Source organism: Esox lucius, chromosome 2 (assembly GCF_011004845.1).
Source record: "Esox lucius isolate fEsoLuc1 chromosome 2, fEsoLuc1.pri, whole genome shotgun sequence".
Taxonomy (NCBI): Eukaryota; Metazoa; Chordata; class Actinopteri; order Esociformes; family Esocidae; genus Esox; species Esox lucius.
This window is the reverse complement of record NC_047570.1, coordinates 2,366,109-2,392,470: the sequence shown is the minus strand read 5'-3', so window position 1 is coordinate 2,392,470 and position 26,362 is coordinate 2,366,109. Positions and strand designations below refer to the sequence as shown.

The 26,362-nt window shown below is 45.0% G+C and overlaps 1 protein-coding gene across 6 annotated transcripts in view; it reads left to right on the top strand.

Annotated features, from left to right (window-relative positions):
* The window catches only part of large2 (LARGE xylosyl- and glucuronyltransferase 2), a 158,713-nt gene that overhangs the window by 119,084 nt on the left and 13,267 nt on the right, over positions 1-26,362 (top strand). For all 6 annotated transcript variants that reach the window (XM_013131118.4, XM_013131117.4, XM_013131119.4 and 3 more), the window contains 4 exons: positions 4,793-4,964; positions 6,429-6,646; positions 16,043-16,168; positions 19,523-19,678. In XM_013131118.4, the coding sequence (XP_012986572.2) occupies positions 4,793-4,964; positions 6,429-6,646; positions 16,043-16,168; positions 19,523-19,678 (672 nt within the window). The remainder of the gene's footprint in view (positions 1-4,792; positions 4,965-6,428; positions 6,647-16,042; positions 16,169-19,522; positions 19,679-26,362) is intronic.

Here is a 26,362-nt window from a genome sequence, read left to right as displayed (position 1 = left end):
GAAAGGGTGCTCATGGTCTGCAACAATGCTCAAGTTGGGTCCTGCCACATGAATGGCAGGACCCAAGTATTCTCAGCAAAAGATTGCCAAAAGCATCACACTGCCTCCGTCGGGTTGCTCTTTTCCATAGCTCATCCTGGTGCCATCCAGGTAAGGGACGCACACGCACCTGGCTATCCATGTGATTTAAAAGAAAATGTGATTCATCAGACCAGGCCACCTTCTTCTATTGCTCCGTGGTCCAGTTCTGATGCTCACATGACCATTGTAGGGACTTTCGGCAGTGGAGAGGGGTCAGCATGGGCACCCTGACTGGTCTGCAGCCCCATACCCCATAATTGAGATGCACTGTGTGTTCTGACACACTTCTATGAGTACCAGCATTAACCTTTTCAGCAATTTGAGCTATTGTAGCTGGTCTGTTGAATCTGACCACACGGCCAGCCTTCGCTTCAAAATGTGCATCAGTGAGCCTTGACCGCCCATGACCCTGTCACCGGTTCATCGCTTATCCTTTCTTGGTCAAAAGGGCTGCAGTTTTGGAGATACTCTGACCCTGTCGTCTAGCCATCACATTTTGGCACTTGTCAAAGTCGCTCAGATCCTTACGCTTGCCCATTTTTCCTGCTTCTAACACAAGAATGTTCACATGCTGCCAAATATACACTCACCTAAAGGATTATTAGGAACACCTGTTAAATTTCTCATGAATGCAATTATCTAATCAACCAATCACATGGCAGTTGCTTCAATGCATTTAGGGGTGTGGTCCTGGTCAAGACAATCTCCTGAACTCCAAACTGAATGTCAGAATGGGAAAGAAAGGTGATTTAAGCAATTTTGAGTGTGGCATGGTTGTTGGTGCCAGACGGGCCGGTCTGAGTATTTCACAATCTGCTCAGATACTGGGATTTTCACGCACAACCATTTCTAGGGTTTACAAAGAATGGTGTGAAAAGGGAAAAACATCCAGTATGCGACAGTCCTGTGGGCAAAAATGCCTTTTTGATGCTAGAGGTCAGAGGAGAATGGGCCGACTGATTGAAGCTGATAGAAAAGCAACTTTGACTGAAATAACCACTCCTTACAACCGAAGTATGCAGCAAAGCATTTGTGAAGCCACAACACGCACAACCTTGAGGCGGATGGGCTACAACAGCAGAAGACCCCACAAATAGGAAAAAGAGGCTCACCAAAATTGGACATTTGAAGACTGGAAGAATGTTGCCTGGTCTGATGAGTCTCGATTTCTGTTGAGACATTCAGATGGTAGAGTCAGAATTTGGCGTAAACAGAATGAGAACATGGATCCATCATGCCTTGTTACCACAGGCTGTGTGCAGGCTGGTGGTGGTGGTGTAATGGTGTGGGGGATGTTTTCTTGGCACACTTTAGGCCCCTTAGTGCCTATTGGGCATCGTTTAAATGCCACGGCCTACCTGAGCATTGTTTCTTACCATGTCCATCCCTTTATGACCACCATGTACCCATCCTCTGATGGCTACTTCCAGCAGGATATTGCACCATGTCACAAAGCTTGAATAATTTCAAATTGGTTTCTTGAACATGACAATGAGTTCACTGTACTGAAATGGCCCCCACAGTCACCAGATCTCAACCCAATAGAGCATCTTTGGGATGTGGTGGAACGGGAGCCCTGGATTTGCATCCCACAAATCTCCATCAACTGCAAGATGCTATCCTATCAATATAGGCCAACATTTCTAAAGAATGCTTTCAGCACCTTGTTGAATCAATGTCACATAGAATTAAGGCAGTTCTGAAGGCGAAAGGGAGTCAAATACAGTATTAGTATGGTGTTCCTAATAATCCTTTAGGTGAATGTATCTCACCCACTGACAGGTGCCATGATAACGGGATTATCAGTGTTATTCACTTCGCCTGTCAGTGGTCATAATATTATAGCTGATCGGTGTATATGTGTCAGAATGGGTGTCGTTGTGGTGTGCGTAGAATGAAGGAGTCAAACGCAGGGAGGCGGTTAACGTAACTTAGTATAATATTACTTAAATGGCCCACAGAAAATCAAACGCTAAAGCGCAACAACAAGCGTGCAAAGTATCTTGTACAACACCAGACATAGAACAATACCTCACAAAGACTCCCAGAAACACAGGAACTAATATAGGCAACCTAATGAGGAAATGGACACCAGGTGTGTGCAATAACAAGACATGACAGTGCCGTGGGAGGAGGAGCGGCGTGAGTAGAAGGCCTGCGATGACGCACACCGAATACCACGTAGGGAGGTATGGCACGCGTCCCGACCCGGAGGACACCGTGCAGGACGATCAGGGCGCCGACGATGGAAGTCGGGCAGGAGCTCCGGATCATGAATGTCCACCGCCGACACCCAGCAACGCTCCTCCGGGCCATACCCCTGACCACTCCACCAGGTACTGCAGGCCCCTCCTCTCGAATCGAGGATGGAACGGACAGAGTACGCCGGGCCCCCCTCGATGTCCAGAGGGGGCAGAGGGACCCCCTGCACCTCAGTCTGATGGAGGGGATCAGCCACCACCGGCCTGAGGAGAGAAACGTGAAACGAGGTGTTAATCCTGTAATCAGGGAGCAGTTGTAATTTATAAGTTACCTCGTTCACTCTCCCCAGGACTTTGAGCAGCCCCACAAACCTCGGCCCCAGCTTCTGGCAGGGCAGGCGGAGAGGGAGGTTCCAGGTCGCGCTGGATGTGTCGATTGGCCACGGACCAGGTGTCCTCGGCGCACCAGAACAAGTCATCCAGCGCCGGAGCCCCGGTCTCGGGCTGGCTCTGCCACGGTGCCAAGACCGGGTGGTACCTCAGGAGACACTGGAAGGGGGTCAAGGAAGTGGAGGAGTGGCGGAGCGTATTCTGGGCATACTCTGCCCAGTGCAGGAACTCCGACCACTCCCCCTGCCGGTCCTCCCCAGGTCTTGGTTCACACGCTCCACCTGCCCATTAGCTTCAGGGTGGAATCCGGAGGTGAGGTTGACCGAGACCCCCAATCGGCCCATAAAGGCCTTCCAAACCCGAGACGTGAACTGAGGGCCTGAGCTTCCATAAGTAAAAAGCGCAGGGGCAACGCTTAGGAGGGGTACCTGACAGTTGGGATAGCACAGCACCTATCCCTACCTCCGAGGCATCCACCTCCACTATGAACGGCAGTGACGGATCGGGGTGAGCCAGAACCGGGGCAGAGGTGAACATTCTCTTAAGGGTGCGCAATGCCATGTCTGCCTCAGCCGTCCAGGTGATCCGGCTCGGCCCACCCTTCAATAAGGAAGTAATAGGAGCTGCTACCTCGCCGAACCCCCGTATGAACCTACGGTACAAATTGGCAAACCCAATAAATCGCTGCACCGCCTTAACCGTGGTAGGAACGGGCCTATTACGCATGGCTGACATGCGATCGACCTCCATTTCCACCCCATCGGCGGAAATCTGAAACCTGAGGAAAGAGACGGCTCGCTGGAAGAACGCACACTTCCATGCTCCAACAGCCGCTTCAGCACCCTGCGAATGAGAGACACATGCTCAGCACGCGTAGCGGAATATACGAGGATGTCGTCGATGTAAACCACCACTCCGTGCCCCAGCATGTCCCTAAACACATCGTTCACAAAGGACTGACACACTGCCGGGGCATTCATTAACCCATACAGCATCACCAGGTATTCATAGTGCCCCGTGGTGGTGCTGAAGGCTGTTTTCCACTCGTCTCCTTCTCGGATTCTCACCAAATTGTACAGGCTCCTGATGTCCAATTTCGTGAAGAAGCGCGCCCCATGCATTGACTCGATGTATTGGGAAATCAGGGAGATGGGATATGAATAATAGACTGTCAGTTTTTTTAACGCCCTGTAGTCAATGTGTGGACGCAAACCCCCATCCTTCTTCCCCACATAGGTCTCCATCGCTGCTGTTTCTGCCTGCGACAGGGAATACACATGACAATAAGACGGCACAGCATCTCCCTTTAGGTTTATAGCACAGGCCCACCAAATGCCCCTTCCTGCACATACTTACGCCACTGTTTATAAGACCAGATTCTTAAACCTGTGCACTGTTCCACCAGGCTCGTCTACTCTGCTGTGGCAGTGGGAAACTGACTGTCAGGATTCATGACTCATGATCAGCAGATTGGTTGGGCTAGAACATCCTCTACCTTAGTCTGCATGCTTTACCCCTCATTCAACAGAGAAAGGCAGGATGAAAAGGCAAGGTGAAAAAGCTGCTTCTGCTTTCTTTGGACCCAGATCTGTAACTATCCAACTTCTTCCAGCCTCTCATCACCCCTAGATGATGCCTCTATTTTCCCAGCTCAACGGACTCAACAACATCAACCATTTTTGTAAGAAGCTCAGCGAAGGATTCTCATTTATGTCCTGATGCATGTGGGCCTGCAAAGGTTCACTGTTACCTTCGCGCCTGTGGACATCAAAATACTCCCCCCTTCTATACTAGATTAGCATATACAAGAGCCAATAAGAGAAACTGAACAGACTGCTGTTTTACAGTTGTAAATAGCCAACATAGCACATGTACGTTATGTTATGAATTTTCTCAACTTCATATAAGTAGCAGGTTAACATGTTGGGACTGCTAAATTGCTTGGTCTAAATACATAGAATGACAGTAAAGCAATTATGTCATGTTTTCTTGAAGCTGTTGGCTGTGGTCTTCTTTCTAGTTACATTCTTTTTATACTTTGTGCCTTCTAATTCTCTTTCCTGATTAACTAAATTGCTTTTATCTTTTTGTCCCTCACCATCCCATCTTTTCACTCTCAGTCAGAGGTGTCATGGATACCAAATAAGCACTACTCAGGTATCTACGGCCTGATGAAACTGACCCTAACCAAAGCGCTGCCCTCTGACCTCACAAAGGTCATCGTCCTGGATACGGACATCACCTTCGCCACAGACATCGCTGAGCTCTGGGCAATCTTCAAGAAGTTCACTGGTATGATGTTTGGTCTTGATGTACATATTTAGACAGTGACATGAGTTTTGTAGTTTTGGCTCTCTACTCCAGTAATTTATATTTGAAATGGTACAATGATTAGATTAAAGTATAGTGTCAGCTTTATTTTTAGGTATGGATGGTATTTCCATCCATATCAGATGAACTTTTTTTAAAGTAACAGCACTGTTTGTACTGACATCCTGCATTTTGGGGCTCCAAAGGTTTTGGACAGTTAGCTTCACAGCTATTAGGCCTATTAGGCTATATTAGGCCTGTGTGTTTGTTTCTATGATTAGTGCATGCACAAAAGAGCTGTTTATGAAAGCTAGTGTTGATTGTAGGCTTTGTACCTGGAGTTGGTTGCTACTGTCTGACAACACGGGTAACAAAAAAGTGTCAATGCAATTCAAAGTGGACTTAATTATGTAATTTTTTTGTTGTTGAAAAATTAGACAAAATGAACACATCGGTTAGATCAGCAATGGCACATGCCCTGGTAGACCAAGAAAGACTTAAACAGTGAATGACCAAATAATTCTCACCACTACGAAGAAAAATTAATTAAAAGATGAGGAACACTTCAACAGCCAAAATGTACTGCAGTTTTAATGAAAACAAGACGTAGCTGTAAAATATTTACAGCAACCAACAATTTTGTCAGCTTGTAAAATCAATTATTAATGTCCTAGGTTCGTGACTGTAAGCCACTGCCTCCAATGTATATGTACTACTGCAGCCTATGTTTGAATCTAGGCCCAGTGCTCCTTTAGCAAACATGATCTTCTTTAACTTTCAGCAGCTTCCTTTCCAATAAGGTGTAACATGCCTGAAAAATTTGCAAATACCGACCACCATGATAACCCGTGAATAAGGGGGTGTCAGTCGATAATTATGTTCCATGGTCACGAAAGCATGTGGTTTCTTAGGCTACTGAAAAAGAACGTAATTCCATTAATGGGTGGTCAAAGTGCACATGGTTTATATTGGTAATCATATAAACATTGTAAGTCTCTATTTTAAAAATACCCAGTGAATTGTTTTTCTTTTTCAAATGGGTTTGGCTTAAGCCTGGCTAATAAAATGAAAACAGGGGCCTTGTCTTTTCAAGTTAAACTCTTTTGACTCCTTGGTGTTAAGGTCAGACACCTGCAAAGTAATTTTACCTCAATGTATGTATACCACCTAAAGGCTTTCAGTTTGATTGAGCATTGTGATAAGACTGGCTTGGCCAGTATGATGATGGTAAGGAAAAAAGGACTGATACCCTTCTTGGTTTAAGCAGATAAACATGGTCAGAGTGATGAAGCAAGGCCATAATCTGGTATTGGACATTACAACATTGGCAATGGTTATAATCCCAAAATTGTAAAAACTCCAACTCATTAAGACTCCAAATCAGTAATCAATGATAAAAAAAAAATGTAATCCTGATTTTGACTAATGATGACACTGTGATTTCAGACAAGCAGGTAATAGGCCTGGTGGAGAACCAAAGTGATTGGTACCTGGGTAACCTATGGAAGAACCACAAACCCTGGCCCGCCCTGGGACGAGGCTTTAACACCGGGGTCATCTTGCTCTACCTAGAGAGGCTACGTCGCATTGGCTGGGAGCAGATGTGGAGGCTGACTGCTGAGAGAGAACTTATGAGCATGCTCAGCACCTCGTTGGCTGACCAGGTCTGTTTAATCTCTGTCCTAGTATGCTACAGTGAGGAAAAAAGTTATTTGTATGTTTGCCCACTGATAAAGACATTTTTAGTCTATCATTTTAATGGTAGGTTTATTTGAAAAGTGAGAGGCAGCATAACAACAAAGAAATCCAGAAAAACGCATGCCAACAATTTTATAAATGTATTTGCATTTTAATGAGTGAAATAAGTATTCCAACATGACTTAGTACTTGGTGACAAAACTCTTGTTGGCAATCACAGAGGTCAAACGTTTCTTGTAGTTGGCCAGCAGGTTTGCACACATCTCAGGAGGGATTTTGTCCCACTCCTCTTTCCAAGTCATTAAGGTTTCGAGGCTGATGTTTGGCAACTCAAACTTTCAGCTCCCTCCACAGATTTTCTATGGGATGTAGGTCTGGTGACTGGCTAGGCCCCTCCAGGACCTTAATGTGCTTCTCCTTAAACCACTCCTTTGTTTCCTTGGCCATGTGTTTTGGGTCTTTGTCATGCTGGAATACCCATTCAAGACCAATTTTCAGTGCCCTGGCTGAGGGAAGATTTGAAGGTACATAGCCCCATCCATCGTCCGTTTGATGCGGTGAAGTTGTTCTGTCCTCTTAGCAGAAAAACACCCCAATAGCATAGTGTTTTCACCTCCATGTTTGAAGGTGGGGATGGTGTTCTTGGGGTCATAGGCAGCATTTCTCCTCCTCCAAACACGGTGTGTTGAGTTGATGCCAAAGAGCTCGATATTGGTCTCATCTGACCACAACACTTTCACCCAGTTCTCCTCTGAAACATTCAGATGTTCATTGGCAAACTTCAGACGGCCCTGTACATGTGCTTTCTTGAGCAGGGGGACCTTGTGGGCACTGCAGGATTTCAGTCACTGCTCTCATGATTATTGCAACTCCACGAGGTGAGTTCGACAGTTCTTTTGTGTTTCTCCCATTTGCAAATAATCACACTGTTGTCACCTTCTCACCAAGCTGCTTGGCGATGGTCTTGTAGCCCATTCCACCCTTGTGTAGGTCTACTCTACAATCTTGGAGCACTCCCTTTAAGAATGTGATCCTAATCTCAGCTCGTTACCTGTATGAAAGACACCTGGGAGCCAGACATCTTTCTGATTGAGAGGGGATCAAACATATTTCACTCATTAAAATGCATATCCTTCATTCATTCATTCATCATTTTCCGCTTTATCCGGGGCCGGATCGCGGGAGCAGCAGTTTAAGCAGGGATGCCCAGTCTTCCCTCTCCCCAGACACTTCCTCCAGCTCTTCCGGGGGGACACCGAGGCATTCTCAGGCCAGCCGGGAGACATAGTCCCTCCAGCGTGTCCTAGGTCCTGAAGTGGGCAAGCCACCCTTTTCCGACTGAGGACCATGGCCTCCGATTTGGAGGTACTGATTTTCATCCCCACCACTTCACACTCGGCTGCAAACCGTCCCAGTGCATGCTGAATGTCCTGGTTTGAAGGGGCCAACACGACAACATTATCCGCAAAGAGCAGAGATGAAATCGTGTGATCCCCAAACCTGACACCCTCCGGCCCCTGGCTGCGCCTAGAAATTCTGTCCATAAAAATTACGAACAGAACCGGCGACAAAGGGCAGCCCTGCCGGAGTCCAACAGGCACTGGGAACAAGTCTGACTTACTGCCGGCAATGCGGACCAAGCTCCTGCTTCGGTCGTACAGGGACCTGACAGCCCTTAGCAAAGGACCCAGGACCCCATACTCCCGAAGCACTCTCCACAGGATGCCGCGAGGGACACAGTCGAATGCTTTCTCCAAATCCACAAAACCCATGTGGATTGGTTGGGCAAACTCCCATGAACCCTCCAACACCCCGTAGAGGGTATACAGCTGGTCCAGTGTTCCATGGCCCGGACGAAAACCACACTGTTCCTCCTGAATCCGAGGTTCTACTATCGGCCATATTCTCCTCTACAGCACCCTGGCATAGACTTTCCCGGGGAGGCTGAGATGTGTGATCCCCCTATAGTTGGAACACACCCTCCGGTCCCCCCTCTTAAAAAGAGGGACCACCACCCTGATCTGCCTTCCCAGAGGCACTGTCCCCGACCGCCACGCGATGTTGCACAGACGTGTCAACCAAGACAGCCCCACAACATCCAGAGACTTGAGGTACTCGGGGCGGATCTCATCCACCCCAGTGCCTTGCCACCGAGGAGTTTCTTGACCACCTGTGACTTCAGCCCAAGTGATGGACGAGTCCACCTCTGAGCCCTCATCCTCTGCTTCCTCAATGGAAGACGTGACGGCGGGATTGAGGAGATCCTCGAAGTACTCCTTCCACCGCCCGACGACATCCCCAGTTGAGGTCAACAGCTGCCCACCTCAACTGTAAACAGCGTTGGTAGGGCACTGTTTCCCTCTCCTGAGGCGCCGGACGGTTTGCCAGAATCTCTTCGAGGCCAGCCGATAGTCCTTCTCCATGGCCTCACCGAAGTCCTCCAAGGCCTGAGTTTTTGCCTCCACAACCACCCGGGCTGCAGTCCGCTTGGCCTGTCGGTACCTGTCAGCTGCCTCAGGAGTCCCACAAGCCAACCAGGCCTGATAGGACCCCTTCTTCAGCTTGACGGCATCCCTTACTTCCGGTGTCCACCACCGGGTTCGGGGATTACCTCCTCGACAGGCATTACGGCCACAGCTCCAAGCAGCCACTTCGACAATGGCGGTGGAGAACATGGTCCACACGGACTCAATATCTCCAGCCTCCCTCCGGATCCAGTCGAAGCTCTGCCAGAGGTGGGAGTTAAAGATCTCTCTGACAGCAGACTCGGCCAGACGTTCCCAGCAGACCCTTACAGTACGCTTGGGCCTGCCGAGTCTGTCCAGCTTCCTCCCCCGCCATCGGATCCAACTCACCACCAGGTGGTGATCAGCTGACAGCTCCGCCCCTCTCTTCACCCGAGTGTCCAAGACATACGGCCGCAGGTCAGATGAAACGACAACAAAGTCGATCATCAACCTGCGGCCTAGGGTGTCCTGGTGCCACGTGCACTGATGGACACCATTATGCTTGAACATGGTGTTTGTTATGGACAAACTGTGACTAGCACAGAAGTCCAATAACTGAACACAGCTCGGGTTCAGATCAGGGGGGCCGTTCCTCCCAATCACGCCCCTCCAGGTGTCACTGTCGTTGCCCACGTGGGCGTTGAAGTCCCCCAGTAGAACGATAGAGTCCCCAGTCGGAGCACTTTCCAGTACCCATCCCAGAGACTCCAAGAAGGTTGGGTACTCTGCACTGCCGTTCGGCCCGTAAGCACAAACAACAATGAGAGACCTATCCCGACCCGTAGGCACAGGGAAACGACCCTCTCGTTCACCGGGGTAAACTCCAACACATGGCGGCAAAGCTGGGGAGCTATAAGCAAACCCACACCACCCCGCCGCCTCTCACCATGGGCAACTCCAGAGTGGTGAAGAGTCCATCCTCTCTCAAGGAGTGTGGTTCCAGAGCCCAAGCCGTGCTGAGACGAACTGCATTGTGGGATTGTTGACGTGCTGTACCCTGCCTGCTGTTACCTACCTGGCTACCTGCCAAACTTTTTCGAATTTACTCGATATAAACTAATTGGTCAAAATTCTATTTTAGAGTTTTACCAACACAATATTTATCTGTTGACCTCTTACCCAACTTTTCTACACCGGGACTCTTTTTGGACATAATTAACAGAACTACTCACCCCTGAACACCCGAGGCTAAGTATCATTACAATGCCTTTTCACTGTAATTGTTGTAGCAACAACACGGAGGAGAATGTTCGTCTTAAGTTAAAGATAGCAGAGTTAGAGGCTCGGCTTCTGACGCAAATGCCAGGCAAGGATTATGCTAGTGTAGAAATAGAAAAATCTGCGTCAGTGCCACCAGGTAGAAACGATAGTTTTGTTAGCCCCCCGGCACAGCTCCTGCAGCCGGGCAATAACTTTCTCTTGGTCACTGGGAAGAAATGCCGTCGACCAGTTAAACCTGAATCGTTGCTAAAACCAACTGAGACTTTGAACAGGTTTTCCCCACTGGAGTCGGAGTCAAGACCCGAGCCGTCTTCGGAGGGGAATGGTCGGCAGGCATGTTCTACCGGTGGACTTGAAAAACTGAAAACTTTAGTCATTGGCGATTCCATCACACGCAGTATTAGACTAAAGAATCAGCCGGCGATCGTACATTGTTTACCGGGGGGCAGAGCCACCGACGTAGCCGCAAATCTGGGGTTGGTGCTAGCGAAGTCTAAAACTGGCAAGTATAGAGAGTACAGAGATATTGTTATCCACGTTGGCACCAACGATGTTAGGATGAAACAGTCAGAGGTTACGAAGCAGAACATAGCATCAGCGTGTAAATTAGCTAGAAAGATGTGTCGGCATCGAGTAATTGTCTCTGGCCCCCTCCCAGCTAGGGGTGGTGACGAGCTCTACAGCAGACTTGCGCAGCTCAATCGCTGGCTGAAAAAGGAGTTCTGCCCGTCGCAGGAGGTAGAGTTTGTAGATAACTGGCCTTCTTTTTGGGACTCTCCCAGAAATAGGGCCAGGCCTGATCTGCTGAGGAGCGACGGACTCCATCCTAGCTGGAGTGGTGCTCTTCTTTTGTCTAGGAACATTGACAGGAGTCTCACTCCTATAGCTTTAACATGAGATAGGGTGCAGGTCAGGCTGCAGGCTGTTAGCCAGCCTGCTAGCATAGTGGAGTCTGTCAATAGCATAGCCAGAGTAGTTAGTACAGCTTTACCTATTGCCACTGTGACTCGTTCCAGGCTGAGAAAAGTTAAACAAGGTAGTGCTAACAAAAACAACCTTATTAAGATAAAGCCTTCCTCCACCTCGGTCAAAAATAAAAATAATTGTATCACTTCGCATCTCAAAATGGGACTCCTAAATATTAGATCTCTTGCTCCAAAGGCAGTTGCGGTAAATGAATTAATCTCTGATCATAAACTAGATGCTATTGGTTTATGTGAAACGTGGCTAAAGCCTAAAGAATTCACTGCCTTAAATGAGGCCTCTCCTCCTGGCTATACTAGTGATCATATCCCTCGTGCATCCCGAAAAGGAGGGGGTGTCGCTAATATTTATGACAGTAAATATAAACTTACTCTCAAACATATCACAGAGTTTCATTCTTTCGAAGTTTTACTCATGAAAGTTAACCAGGCCGATAAATCATTTTACATAGCTACTATTTATAGGCCCCCCGGGCCATACACATTGTTCCTCAATGAGTTTCCAGAATTCTTGTCTAACCTTGTAGTCATGGCAGATAGTATTCTAATTTTTGGCGATTTCAATATCCATATGGAAATCCCCCTTGATCCTCTTCAAAAAGCCTTTCAAGCCATAATCGACTCAATGGGTTTCATCCAACATGTCTCAGGTCCAACACATTGCCACAATCATACCTTAGATTTAGTCCTGTCACGAGAAATAGATATTGTAGATCTAATAATTTACCCCCAAAATCCTGGATTATCGGATCACTGTCTTATTACATTTACCGTTAAAACAAGAAATTCACTTGCCCCCCAAACAATGAGTTTCAAAAGCCGTACTATAAATTCTCGGATTACAAATAAATTCCTTGATATTCTTACTAGTTCGCTCTTAAATGACAGAGTAAATAAATCTGTAAACGATCAAATCGAGGATCTAAACTCAATACTGCGAAATACATTAGACATAGTTGCACCACTAAAAACTAAAGAAATACGCAACAAGAAACTTGCTCCTTGGTACACCGACAATACTAGAGCACTTAAGCAAGCCTCCAGAAAATTGGAGCGAAAGTGGCGCTCCACCAAGTTGGAAGTATTTAGACTAGCCTGGATAGACAGTACAGTACAATACCGAAAATCACTCACGTCTGCTCGATCAGCTTATTTCTCCAACCTGATTGAGGCGAACAAAAACAATCCAAAATTTCTCTTTGATACAGTTGCAAAGTTAACAAAAAAGCAAAGCTTAGCATGTGAAGTGGGTCTTCACTTTAGTTGTAATGAATACATGAACTACTTTGATGAAAAGATCGTCACCATTAGAAAACAAATAACTGAATCCCTAAATAGTTATGGTCCTAAAAATCTCGGTTGTCCGGAAAATTTCCGGAGCCTCCCTGATCAGGTGTCAATGGGGACACTTGAGTTTTTTGATACCGTATCGCTCGACACATTTACAAAATTTGTAATGAGTTCTAAACCCACAAACTCTCAGCTAGACCCGATTCCTACAAAATTACTTAAGGAGTTATTTCCTGTGGTTCCTAGGTCAGCCAATGCTGAACATAATAAATTGCTCCCTTTCCTCCGGATGTGTACCAAACTCATTAAAAATTGCGGAAATTAAGCCTCTTCTAAAAAAATCTAATCTAGATCCCGACATATTAAACAATTATAGGCCAATATCGAACCTCCCGTTCCTCTCAAAAATCTTAGAAAAATGTGTTTCCCAACAACTGAATGCCTTCCTAAAGACAAAAAACATTTATGAAATATTCCAGTCTGGTTTTAGATCCCATCATAGTACTGAGACTGCACTCGTGAAGGTAACAAATGACCTTCTAATGGCCTCAGACAAAGGTTCCGCATCCGTCCTGTTGCTTCTTGATCTTAGTGCTGCTTTTGACACTATTGATCACTCCCTTCTCTTAGAGAGACTGGAAACCAATATTGGGCTACGTGGACATGTTCTAGCCTGGTTTAAATCTTATTTATCTGAAAGATATCAGTTCGTTAGTGTGGATGGCATATCCTCTGACAAGTCAAAGGTATGCTTTGGAGTTCCTCAAGGCTCGGTTCTGGGCCCATTATTGTTCTCACTATATATGCTCCCTCTGGGCGATGTAATCCGAAATCACAATATTTACCTTCACTGTTATGCTGATGACACACAGTTATATATTTCAATGAAGCATGGAGAAGCCCCTAAATTAGCTATTTTGGAAGCATGCGTTTCAGATATTAGGAAGTGGATGACAGAGAATTTCTTGCTCTTAAACTCAAATAAAACAGAAATGCTCCTTTTAGGACCCAAAAAACAAAGAGCGTTGTTAGCAGATCTCACTGTGAACCTCGACGGCTGCATGGTCGTATCCCAAAAAACTGTAAACAACCTTGGCGTTACCCTTGACCCTGACCTCTCCTTTGAAGAACATATAAAATATGTCTCAAGAGTTGCTTATTTTCATCTTCGAAACATCGCAAAAATTAGAAACTTCCTATCAAAAACTGATGCAGAAAAATTAATCCATGCTTTCGTTACTTCTAGATTAGATTACTGCAATGCTCTTATCTCTGGTTATCCAGACAAATTAATAAATAAACTTCAATTAGTGCTGCACACAGCTGCTAGAATCCTAACTAGAACAAAAAAATTTGAACACATTACTCCTGTCCTGGCATCCTTACATTGGCTGCCTGTTAGGGTTAGGGCTAATTTTAAGGTTTTACTCTTAACCTATAAATCAATACATGGACTTGCTCCTACTTACCTTGCTGAAATGATCCAGCCATATATACCTACACGTAACCTTAGATCGCAAGACGCAGGCCTTTTAATTGTACCTAGAATTTCTAAACAAACAATTGGCGGCAGGGCCTTTTCTCATAGAGCTCCACTCCTGTGGAATGATCTGCCAATTAAGGTTAGAAATGCAAACTCAGTGCAAACTTTCAAGTGTCTACTAAAAACTCATCTCTACAGCATGGTTTATAATTAGGTGTAGCCTGGCCCGGGGGCGTGAAGGTGACCAGTAGGCTTGATACTGTCCACCCTTGCTGTCTTGCCAGGTGGGCTCTCGTCGCCACTGGGATGCCCTCCCTCCAATGCCCTTCGGGGGAAGAGTCACTGGCTTGTTGTTGATTCTCTATTGCGCACTTGTGCAGTTGGGCTGTACGCTACTAGCAATACTCTGCCCTCATTCAGGGGGGTTGCGGTTGGTGGGTGTCCCTTTGGTTGATGCCTGGCAATGTGGTTGGATTGATTTCCTGCCTGTTGGGCCCTGTCCGGGGCCTCCCCCGGGTAGGGCCACAGTGTCACCGGACCCCCACGTCTCAGTTTCCAATGTGTTACGCTGCTATATTATTGTGCTGGGGGACATGAGGGATGTACTACTAACTTTTCTCAGTTTCCTCCAATTTTAAATTTTAGAAGGAGATGAGGTCCGGGTCCACACCTGCGGATTACCTGGTTTGGGGGGACGTTGCTGTTCCTGTCCTTGTCCACCTGGTCATACTTCTGACCTAGTCTAAAATCAAATATACTCTGGATTTAGCCAAGAGAAATGTATTTATTATTCCAATTGGACTCTTAATATCTCACCCGGCACAGCCAGAAGAGGACTAGTCACCCCTCTGAGCCTGGGTCCTCTCTAGGTTTCTTCCTAAAATTCGACCTTCTTAGGGAGTTTTTCCTAGCCACTGAAATTCAACACTACTGTTGTTTGCTCCTTGGGGTTTAAGGCCGGGTGTCTCTGTAAAGCACTTTGTGACAACTGCTGTTGTAAAAAGCGCTTTATAAATAAATTTTGATTGATTGATTGATAGAGGTGATCCCGACTACCTCTAGTCGGAACCTCTCAACCTCACGCACAATCTCAGGCTCCTTCCCCCATCCGCATGGAGACATTCCACGTCCCTAGAGCTAGTTTCCATGTCCAGGGATCGGGTTGTCTGTGCCCCCGCCTTCGACTGCCGCCCGATCCTCTCCGCACCGGCCCCTTATAGTCCCTCCTGTGGGTGGTGAGCCCATGGGAAGGCGGCCCCACGTCGCTCCTTCAGGCTGAGCCCGGCCGGGCCCCATGGGGAAAGGCCCGGCCACCAGGCGCTCGCGTACGAGCCCCAACTCCGGGCCTGGCTCCAGGGTGGGGCCCCGGTTGCGCCATACCGGGCGACGTCACGGAACTCATAATGTTACTCTTCATTAAGGGGGTTTTGAACTGCTCTTAGTCTGACCCGTCGCCTAGGACCTGTTTGCCTTGGGAGACCCTACCAGGGGCATATAGCCCCAGGCAACATAGCTCCTAGGGTCACTCGGGTACTCAAACCCCTCCACCACGTTAAGGTGGCAGTTCATGGAGGGGAAAATGCAAATCAATTCATCAAATATTTGACATGTGTTTTTCTGAATTATTTTGTAGTTATTCTGTCTCTCACTGTTCAAATAAACCTACCTTGAATATTATAGACTGAAAATGTCTTTTGTCTGTGGGAAAACCTACAAAATCAGCAGGGGATCAAAAACATTTTTCCCTCACTGTATGTCTATTCAGAATATCATTAGAAAATCTGAAAGTGAGCTATTGTGTATCTGAGTTATATATGAACTAATGTTGAAATACCTTATAAGACACGTGTAAATGTAAGTGTGTAATCTTGTGTGCAGGACATCTTTAATGCATTCATTAAGCAGAACCCAGTCCTGGTCCATCAGCTGCCATGCTTCTGGAATGTTCAGCTTTCTGACCACACACGATCGGAACAGTGCTATACTGAGGTGTCTGACCTTAAGGTAGGGCAATGCAGCGAATTACAAACATGCATATTTAGAAAAATTTGAGTCCACATGGGAAATGTAATTGTACAAATTTCAATTCAAGAAATATTTTATATCATGCATAGAAATGCAGCGTTGTGCAAAGACCTTTCAAGGGGCACAAAAATTGGCTCCTTGGATATTTGCAAACAGCTGTACGGACGTTGGGTGCCCATCAGCTTCCTCCAGACTGTCAGTTTCTGCAGTGTGCATTACGCAGAAGGACAATGCATGCCCGTTTCTGCAAGTGACACATCACTGACAATACATGCCAGATGCCTAAGTGAATGGTGTATGTCACACAGGTAGAATGCAGGCACCAATGACAGATGGGCAAAAAAGGGCACTTGTTTAGTTTGAGGGGGAAACTGCAGGGGCTCAAGCCCCCTCTGGGTTTTATCTGTGCATGGTCTTGTATAAATGCATGGGTGGAGGTATCAATTGTTGTAAACAGTACTAATCGACTCTTTCAAAGGTATTGTTGTAGTGAAGACTTTGAGGTGTGTTTTGGGTCACTGTCCTGCTGAAATACAAATGATAGTCCCATTAACCTATTGCTGCAAAATTATGGGGTAGCCATGCTGGTTAAAAATGTGTCTTGAATTCTAAATAAATCACTGCCAGTGTGACCAGCAAAGCACCCCCTCACCATCATACACCCTCCTCCATACTTCACAGTGGAAACCATATGTAAACCCACAACATGCGGTCAAAAGAGCTCTCAGTGAAACAGGCCGTCCTTCGGCTGCAAAAATAAAATCAGAGAGATAGCAGGAAAATTAGGAGTGGACATATCAACAGTTTGGTACATTCTGACAAAAAAAAGAACACACTGGAATGTGCTAGCCAATGGTACAGTGACTGCTTTTAGGTACCAGGGTGAACTGGTGATAGACCCATCGTCAGACATTATGCTGGTGCAGTGGGCCCTGGGTTCCTCCTGGTGCAGGAAAATGCCGGGCCTCATGTGGCTAGAGTTTGTAGGCAGTTCCTGGATGACAAAGGCATTGATGCCATTGACTGGATCTCACATTCCACTGACCTTAATTCAACTGAGACCCTCTGGGACGTCATGTATCTTGCATCCAACACCACCAAGTAGTGCCACAGACTGTCCAGGAGCTCATTGATGCTCTGATCCAGGTCTTGGAGGAAACCCCCACCATCCGCCACCTCATCTGGGGCATGCCCAGGCACGTGGTGGCCATACACACTACTGAGTCACGTTATGAGTTGCTGTGATGACATTCACGCAAGTCGGAACTGCCTGTGATTTCACTTGTTTACTTTGATTTGGGTGTGAGTTTGAATCCCGCCCTCAATCGGTTGGCGATTTTGGTTTCCATTGACCTTTGTTACATAATTTTGTTCTCAACGAATTTCACAATGTACAGTAAAGATTTTGAACTATAATATATTTCGTTAATTGAAACCAATGTGTGATTTCAGTGTCCCCTAATTTTTTGGAGCAGTGAATATAGAATTATGTGGCGTAGCCAAGTTGTTGTGTAGCTCAGTGGTCAGATCAGCTGATGGAGGTCTGTCCATCCTGGCACATCCTGCATCGGCCTTTCACTGACAGGATAGGGAAGTGGTCAATCTTGTCATATCTCATATCATCCACAGGCCTGGGGACTTTTGGCTGTCTGATTACTCTTGGTGATGTATTGCCTTCATTTCCTTTAGAGGGGCCGTCCTTTTTTCTGCTTTTCGGTGTTGATGAGTCCTCTGGCAGCATCCAACCTAAAGTTCTCCAGACACTGGTGCTTCTGACACTGTGCTGCTGCATCCAGCCAGTGCAGAAGAGATTCATTATTGATATCAATGTCAACCATCTTCCAAAATATGCCCAGGTACCAACGGTGGGACTTTGCTGGAGTACAATACAGGGCAATCATCATATGAGCCAAATCCACTCTACCCATGTGAATGTTGTACATAATCATAGGGCATGGCACATTTATCTTCCTCTTTTCCTTCTTAGAGTAGGGTCTTACCTGGGCAACAGGGTTGACAGAAGCACAGGAGCTCACCAAGGTGACTGTTTTGTTACCTGCCCATTTGACAATAGCGAGCTTTGGGAGTCAAAGCTGCCTCTTCCTCTTCATAGGAGGTCTCGATCTTTTTCCAAACTCCAACCCATCATGTGGTTTTTTCGAACGGTGCCCAAACTTCTGAGGCCCATAGACTCTTTTAGATGAGTTATCAAACTAAACGATGTGAAAAAGTTGTCAAAGTAGACAACACAGTTGCAGGGGTTTCTGATGGTTCTACACAGCTGCAGAACAACATTTGCACCTAACCCAAACTCTTTGCCTAGAGTTTGAGTAGCACCATCAAATGCAGACTTCCCTGTGTAAACTATGAATTCATACACAGAGCCAGACACACCAGCGCGCACAAAGATCTTGAACCCCCATTTTTGGGGATTGCTGGGGAGATACTGCCGCAGACTTCCAGCTTGTTTCCCTTTGTAAGGAACCATCATCTCATCAATTGAGAACTGGTTCTCACCATTTCTATACATTTGCTCCTCATGTGATCAAGCACAGGCCTTATTTTCACCAGGTGATCTTCACTTGAGTCAGAGCTCATGTTTTCTTCAAAGTGGAGCATCCTGGATAAACATTTGTACCTCTTGAGTGGCATGACATCTGCTGCTTTGTCATAATCCTGTATCTGTTGCCCATTAGTTTTCCATTGCATGTATTTTCACTATACCCATGATCAGCTTCATTCCAATGAATGCCTTGATTTCAGAGGCATTAGTGTTGATTCTGCATCCAATGAGCTGGCATGAATACAAGTTTGTCTGTTGAGCAATTACATCAAAGAAGTCCTTGTCAAAGAATTTGCTGAAGTACGTTAGTGAAGTGGGGAGCTTGTCTGGTGCATTGAAGTAGCTTGGTGTAGCAGTAGACTGGTGCTCAAACTCAGTTTTTCTCCAACTATTGAAATGTAGAAAAAAAAGTTATTAATGTAAAAAAAAACATATACTCTCCCTTTCCCCCAATCACCAACACAAACCACCTAACTGTGTGTAATTTTACACAAACCCGTGTGTGTGTGTGTGTGTGTGTGTGAGAGATGAAGAGGGGGGTTCCTTCCTTCCACTCATTTACTAACACACATCACCATAATACACATCATGTTTTACTGCAGATAGACACTTAAAATACATTATATACAGCAAAACCACTAAATCCTTCACATAATTTGCAGTACTCTAATCATTACCTAAACATCTTGCCGACTCTTATCCTTATGATTATTCAGTGTCTAGTCATCTGATCTTGGTCACCAAGGAAACATGTTTTTGTGCCTTGTCAGGTGATCCACTGGAACTCTCCTAAGAAGCTTAGAGTAAAGAACAAGCATGTGGAGTTCTTCCGGAACCTCTACCTAACCTTCCTTGAGTATGATGGGAACCTACTGAGACGAGAGCTATTTGGCTGCCCCACCCAGGCCACCTCTGAAAGCATACGGGTGAGTGGAATAATGCCATAACGTTTAACAAACTACTATCTAACACCTTGGAGAGTTCTTACATTCATCAAACTATTATTTAATATATTTGTATATTTTTTCTTGATATATGCTATGATTTATTGTATGGGAAATGGTTGAATGATAGAGAAATAACTTTTGGGGCCAAAGGGCAGTCGGACAGAGTTGGGTACTAAAAAATTACATTACAAAAACAGTAAATGTAATCTATAACCAGTAACAAAAAAGATTTAGATACATATAAAAGAAATAGATTATTAATTCTTGCAACGCTTTTAGTTTCAGAAAGTAAATAATTATGGAACTTGCATGTTCGATCTAGGTTCTTATACAGTTAGGTCTGGAAAAAATTGCATCCTTAGGCTGCAAAACAAAATCCATCAGAGAGATAGCAGGAACTTTAGGAGTGGCCAAATTAACAGTTTGATACATTCTGTGAAAAAAAGAACACACTCGTTAGCTCTGCAACACAAAATGGCCTGGACATCCGCGGAAGTCAACAGTGGTAAATGATCATAGGATCCTTTCTATGGTAAAGAAAAACCCTTTCACAACATCTGGTCAAGTGAAGAACACTCTCCAGGAGGTAGATATATCATTATCCAAGTGTTACAAACTCCTTCTGGGGGAGGGAACGCAACACCCTGCTGCACATGAACATCCCCTGGAGTGGGAAAAGGTATGGCGTTGTAGGTGGGAGTAAGGAAGGCAGACAACTGAAGTACCGTTCACAGAGGTTTATTATTTACCCGCAACTCATGGTAAAATAGCGAAAAGGGGCTGGATGGAAGCAAAGCAAAGAAAGCAAAAGCTAAAGTCAGCCCTCACTTATCTTATCTGCCTAAGCGTCAAGTGGCACGCTAACCAAAATACAGGGGGTGGTCCGCCCAGATCTTACCTAGTGTGTATAGACATTCAGAACACTATGGGTAATATACTGCATGTATGTATGCCCGCGGGCCTCTTGCTTACACACTCCCAAGGTACGTTCCCCTTCACCCCGGGAACAAACAAAAACAGTATCAAACCTTCAAAAAGGAACTTTAAGAACGGGTAACAAACAACACTGAAGTAAATCTCACAAAGGCCACAACAAGCACAGGATACAGCAACACAACATCATGCAAGGGCAGGGAGTGAAACGAGTGGAAATCAACAAGGCTCTTATACAGCTGAGGGAAGGATGGGATTGGTTGATGAGAACTGGATCGAGCTTGGTGCAATAACAGGAGGGAGTGGTCATTGAAGAGTGGGAGATAAGCATGATTGGTGTCACCTGTAAAGAGCAGAAACCGAACAGCACTCCCACATGTACAAACACACAGCAACAGAGAACTGGGAAACATAACATAAACACACAAACTGGGGAATGTAACATGCCCACCCCCAAAAACGCAAACCTCTAGTTTGCAACAAAGAAAAACAAAACGCTTCCCCAGTTATTATCCACGTGAGAGAGCGTCAGCAACCATGTTCGCCGAACCCTTCACATACTGGATCTGTACATTATAACCCTGTACAATCAGAGCCCACTGCAGAAGTCTATCATGAAGAGAAGACTTCATGAAAAGCAAAAACAGAGAGTCCAGCGCAAGGTGCAAACCATTCATAAGCCTCAAGAATAGAAAGGCCAGATTACGCTTTGGCAAAAAACATCTAAACATGCCAGCCCAATTTGGGAACAGAATTCTTTGGACAGATGAAACTAAGGTCAACCTGTACCAAAATGATGGGAGGAAAAAAGCATGGATCGGCTCATGATCCGAAGCATACCACATCATCTATATCGGTGGAAGCATTGTGATGGCATGGGCATGCATGGCTTCCAATGGCACTGGGTCACTAGTGTTTATTGATGATGTGACCAAAGACAGATGCAGACAGATTCATTCTGAAGTGCATAGGGATATATTGTCTGCTCATATTCAGCCAAATTCAGCTAAGTTGATTGGATGGCGCTTCACTTTACTGATGGACATTGACCCAAAACATACAGCGAAAGCCACCCAGGAGTTTTTTAAGGAAAAAAAGTTTTATATTCTGCAATGGCCAAGTCAGTTACCTGATCTCAACCCGAACGAGCATGCATTTCACTTGCTAAAGATAAAACTTAAAGCAGAAAGACCCACAAAAAAACAGTAAAGGCCTGACAAAGCATCACAAAGGGGGAAACCCAGTGTTTTGTGATTTCCATGCGTTCCAGACTTCAGGCAGTCATTGCCTGCAAAGGATTCTCAACAACGTATTAAAAATTTACATTTATTTATGATTCTGTTCATTTGTCCAATAGAATTTGAGCCCCTGAAATACGGGGACTGTGTATGAAAATGGTTGCAATTCCTTAAACGTTTCATATGTTATTTTTGTTAAACCCCTTGAATAAAAGCTCAAAGTCTGCTCTTCAGTTGCATCTCGGTTGTTTCAAATCCATTCAAATCCACTGTGGTGGCGTACAGAGACAAAATTATGAATATTGTGTCAGTGTCCAAATATTTCTGGACCTAACTGTATAAGCCTATGGTATTCCAATAAACTATTATCTTAAAACATGATTTGTTTGCATGCCCACCCAAATTAGTGAGCACAAAGCACTAGCTTTATTTTCTCCAGTTTGTGTTGGTAAAACTATAGCATGCCAATGTTTATATTAGCCTATAGTTTATTAATGTAATATGGATGCATCTTTGTCAGAGCAGGCTATATTTGAGCATTTAATACGTTTATTTGCACGCACACGTGCATGTGCGCATCTGTGTGTTCTACAAGCAAAAACCAGTAGGGGGATATAGTGTATACACAACAAGTGAGGCTTTTGTGACCAATAGACACTAACTAGCCCATGGGCTTATATTGGTATTTTCTTTCTGCTGGGCTAACATGAAGATCAGACATGTGCAATTTAATGGGTAACAGCATAAAATATTGTGATATTGAGTTTCATCTATGAAAATCTTTAACAATCTGCCAAATAGCCCTTTTTGGTAGAGCTTAAGGTACATACAGTGAGGGAAAAAAGTATTTGATCCCCGGCTGTTTTTGTATGTTTGACCACTGACAAAGGAATGATCAGTCTATAATTATAATGGTAGGTTTATTTGAACAGTGAGAGACAGAATAACACCAAAAAAATCCAGAAAAACCCATGTCAAAAGTGTTATGAATTAATTTGCATTTTAATGAGTGAAATAAGTATTTGATCCCCTCTCAATCAGAAAGATTTCTAGCTCCCAATCAGCCCAGAACTACATGGGAGGATCTTGTGAATGATCTCAAGGCAGCTGGGACCATAGTCACCAAGAAAACAATTGGTAACACACCATGAAGGACTGAAAATCCTGCAGCGCCCTCAAGGTCCCCCTGCTCAAGATAGCACATGTACAGGCCCATCTGAAGTTTGCCAATGAACATCTGAATGATTCAGAAGAGAACTGGGTAAAAGTATTGTGGTCAGATGTGGTCAGAGCTCTTTGGCATCAACTCAACTTGCCATGTTTGGAGGAGGAGGAATGCTGCCTATGACCCCAAGAACACCATCCCCACCATCACACATGGAGGTGAAAACATTATGCTATGGGGGTGTTTTTCTGCAAAGGGGACAAGACAACTTCACTGCATCAAAGGGACAATGGACGGGGCTATGTACCGTCAATTTTCCCCTCAGGGCATTTAAAATTGGTCGTGGATGGGTATTCCAGCATGACAATGACCCAAAACACATGGCCAAGGAAACAAAGGAGTGGCTCAAGAAGAAGCACATTAAGGTTCTGGAGGGGCCTAGCCAGTCTCCAGACCTTAATCTCATTGAAAATCTGTGGAGGGAGCTGAAGGTTCGAGTTGCCAAACATCAGCCTCGAAACCTTAATGACTTGGAGAAAATCTACAAAGAGGAGTAGGACAAAATCCCTCCTGAAATGTGTGCAAACCTGGTGGCCAACTACAAGAAACATCTGACCTCTGTGATTGCCAACAAGGGTTTTGCCACCAAGTACTAATTCATGTTTTGCAGAGGAGTCAAATACTTATTTCACTCATTAAAATGCAAATTAATTTATAAAATGCGTTTTCTGGATTTTGTTGTTGTTATTCTTTCTCTCACAGTTCAAATAAACCTACCATTAAAATGATAGACTGATAATTTCTTTGTCAGTGGGCAAACATACAAAATCAGCAAGGGATCTAATCATTTTTGTCATTTAATTAAAGCTGCATTTGTTTTTTTTATCTTGACCCTATTTTTCTCCCCAATTTTATGACTTGATAAAGGAGTTGTCCCACCTCAGAGGACAATCCGAAACACATCTGATGCCATTTTGGTTCTTATCACGCTACTTTGCTCAACTAAGTAATGAAGACGTTACCTATAAAAAGGAACACGATCTCCTGCAAACGGCCTTGCAAACAATAGGTCCCACGTTCGAATCTCGTCACAGTCAAAACAAATTATGCATTAGGATTTGTTCTGGATAGACAAAAATTTATCGGGCTATAACCTTCAGTAGCTACGTTATAGTAAACCTATAATAAAACTTTATGGTTATATTGCGACTATGTCTGGTCAATCAATCAATCAAAATGTATTTATAAAGCGCTTTTTACAACAGCAGTTGTCACAAAGTGCTTTACAGAGACACCCGGCCTTAAACCCCAAGGAGCAAACAACAGTAGTGTTGAATTTCAGTGGCTAGGAAAAACTCCCTAAGAAGGTCGAATTTTAGGAAGAAACCTAGAGAGGACCCAGGCTCAGAGGGGTGACCAGTCCTCTTCTGGCTGTGCCGGTGAGATATTAAGAGTCCAATTGGAATAATAAATAAATTTCTCTTGGCTAAATCCAGAGTATATTCGATTTTAGACTAGGTCAGAAGTATGACCAGGTGGACAAGGACAGGAACAGCAACGTCCCCCCAAACCAGGTAATCCGCAGGTGTGGACCCGGACCTCATCTCCTTCTAAAATTTAAAATTGGAGGAAACTGAGAAAAGTTAGTAGTACATCCCTCATGTCCCCCAGCACAATAATATAGCAGCGTAACACCTTGGAAACTGAGACGTGGGGGTCCGGTGACACTGTGGCCCTACCCGGGGGAGGCCCCGGACAGGGCCCAACAGGCAGGAAATCAATCCAACCACATTGCCAGGCATCAACCAAAGGGACACCCACCAACCGCAACCCCCCTGAATGAGGGCAGAGTATTGCTAGTAGCGTACAGCCCAACTGCACAAGTGCGCAATAGAGAATCAACAACAAGCCAGTGACTCTTCCCCCGAAGGGCATTGGAGGGAGGGCATCCCAGTGGCGACGAGAGCCCATCTGGCAAGACAGCAAGGGTGGACAGTATCAAGCCTACTGGTCACCTTCACGCCCCCGGGCCAGGCTACACCTAATTATAAACCGTGCTGTAGAGATGAGTTTTTAGTGGACACTTGAAAGTTTGCACTGAGTTTGCATTTCTAACCTTAATTGGCAGATCATTCCACAGGAGTGGAGCTCTATGAGAAAAGGCCCTGCCGCCAATTGTTTGTTTAGAAATTCTAGGTACAATTAAAAGGCCTGCGTCTTGCGATCTAAGGTTACGTGTAGGTATATATGGCTGGATCATTTCAGCAAGGTAAGTAGGAGCAAGTCCATGTATTGATTTATAGGTTAAGAGTAAAACCTTAAAATTAGCCCTAACCCTAACAGGCAGCCAATGTAAGGATGCCAGGACAGGAGTAATGTGTTCAAATTTTTTTGTTCTAGTTAGGATTCTAGCAGCTGTGTGCAGCACTAATTGAAGTTTATTTATTAATTTGTCTGGATAACCAGAGATAAGAGCATTGCAGTAATCTAATCTAGAAGTAACGAAAGCATGGATTAATTTTTCTGCATCAGTTTTTGATAGGAAGTTTCTAATTTTTGCGATGTTTCGAAGATGAAAATAAGCAACTCTTGAGACATATTTTATATGTTCTTCAAAGGAGAGGTCAGGGTCAAGGGTAACGCCAAGGTTGTTTACAGTTTTTTGGGATACGACCATGCAGCCGTCGAGGTTCACAGTGAGATCTGCTAACAACGCTCTTTGTTTTTTGGGTCCTAAAAGGAGCATTTCTGTTTTATTTGAGTTTAAGAGCAAGAAATTCTCTGTCATCCACTTCCTAATATCTGAAACGCATGCTTCCAAAATAGCTAATTTAGGGGCTTCTCCATGCTTCATTGAAATATATAACTGTGTGTCATCAGCATAACAGTGAAGGTAAATATTGTGATTTCGGATTACATCGCCCAGAGGGAGCATATATAGTGAGAACAATAATGGGCCCAGAACCGAGCCTTGAGGAACTCCAAAGCATACCTTTGACTTGTCAGAGGATATGCCATCCACACTAACGAACTGATATCTTTCAGATAAATAAGATTTAAACCAGGCTAGAACATGTCCACGTAGCCCAATATTGGTTTCCAGTCTCTCTAAGAGAAGGGAGTGATCAATAGTGTCAAAAGCAGCACTAAGATCAAGAAGCAACAGGACGGATGCGGAACCTTTGTCTGAGGCCATTAGAAGGTCATTTGTTACCTTCACGAGTGCAGTCTCAGTACTATGATGGGATCTAAAACCAGACTGGAATATTTCATAAATGTTTTTTGTCTTTAGGAAGGCATTCAGTTGTTGGGAAACACATTTTTCTA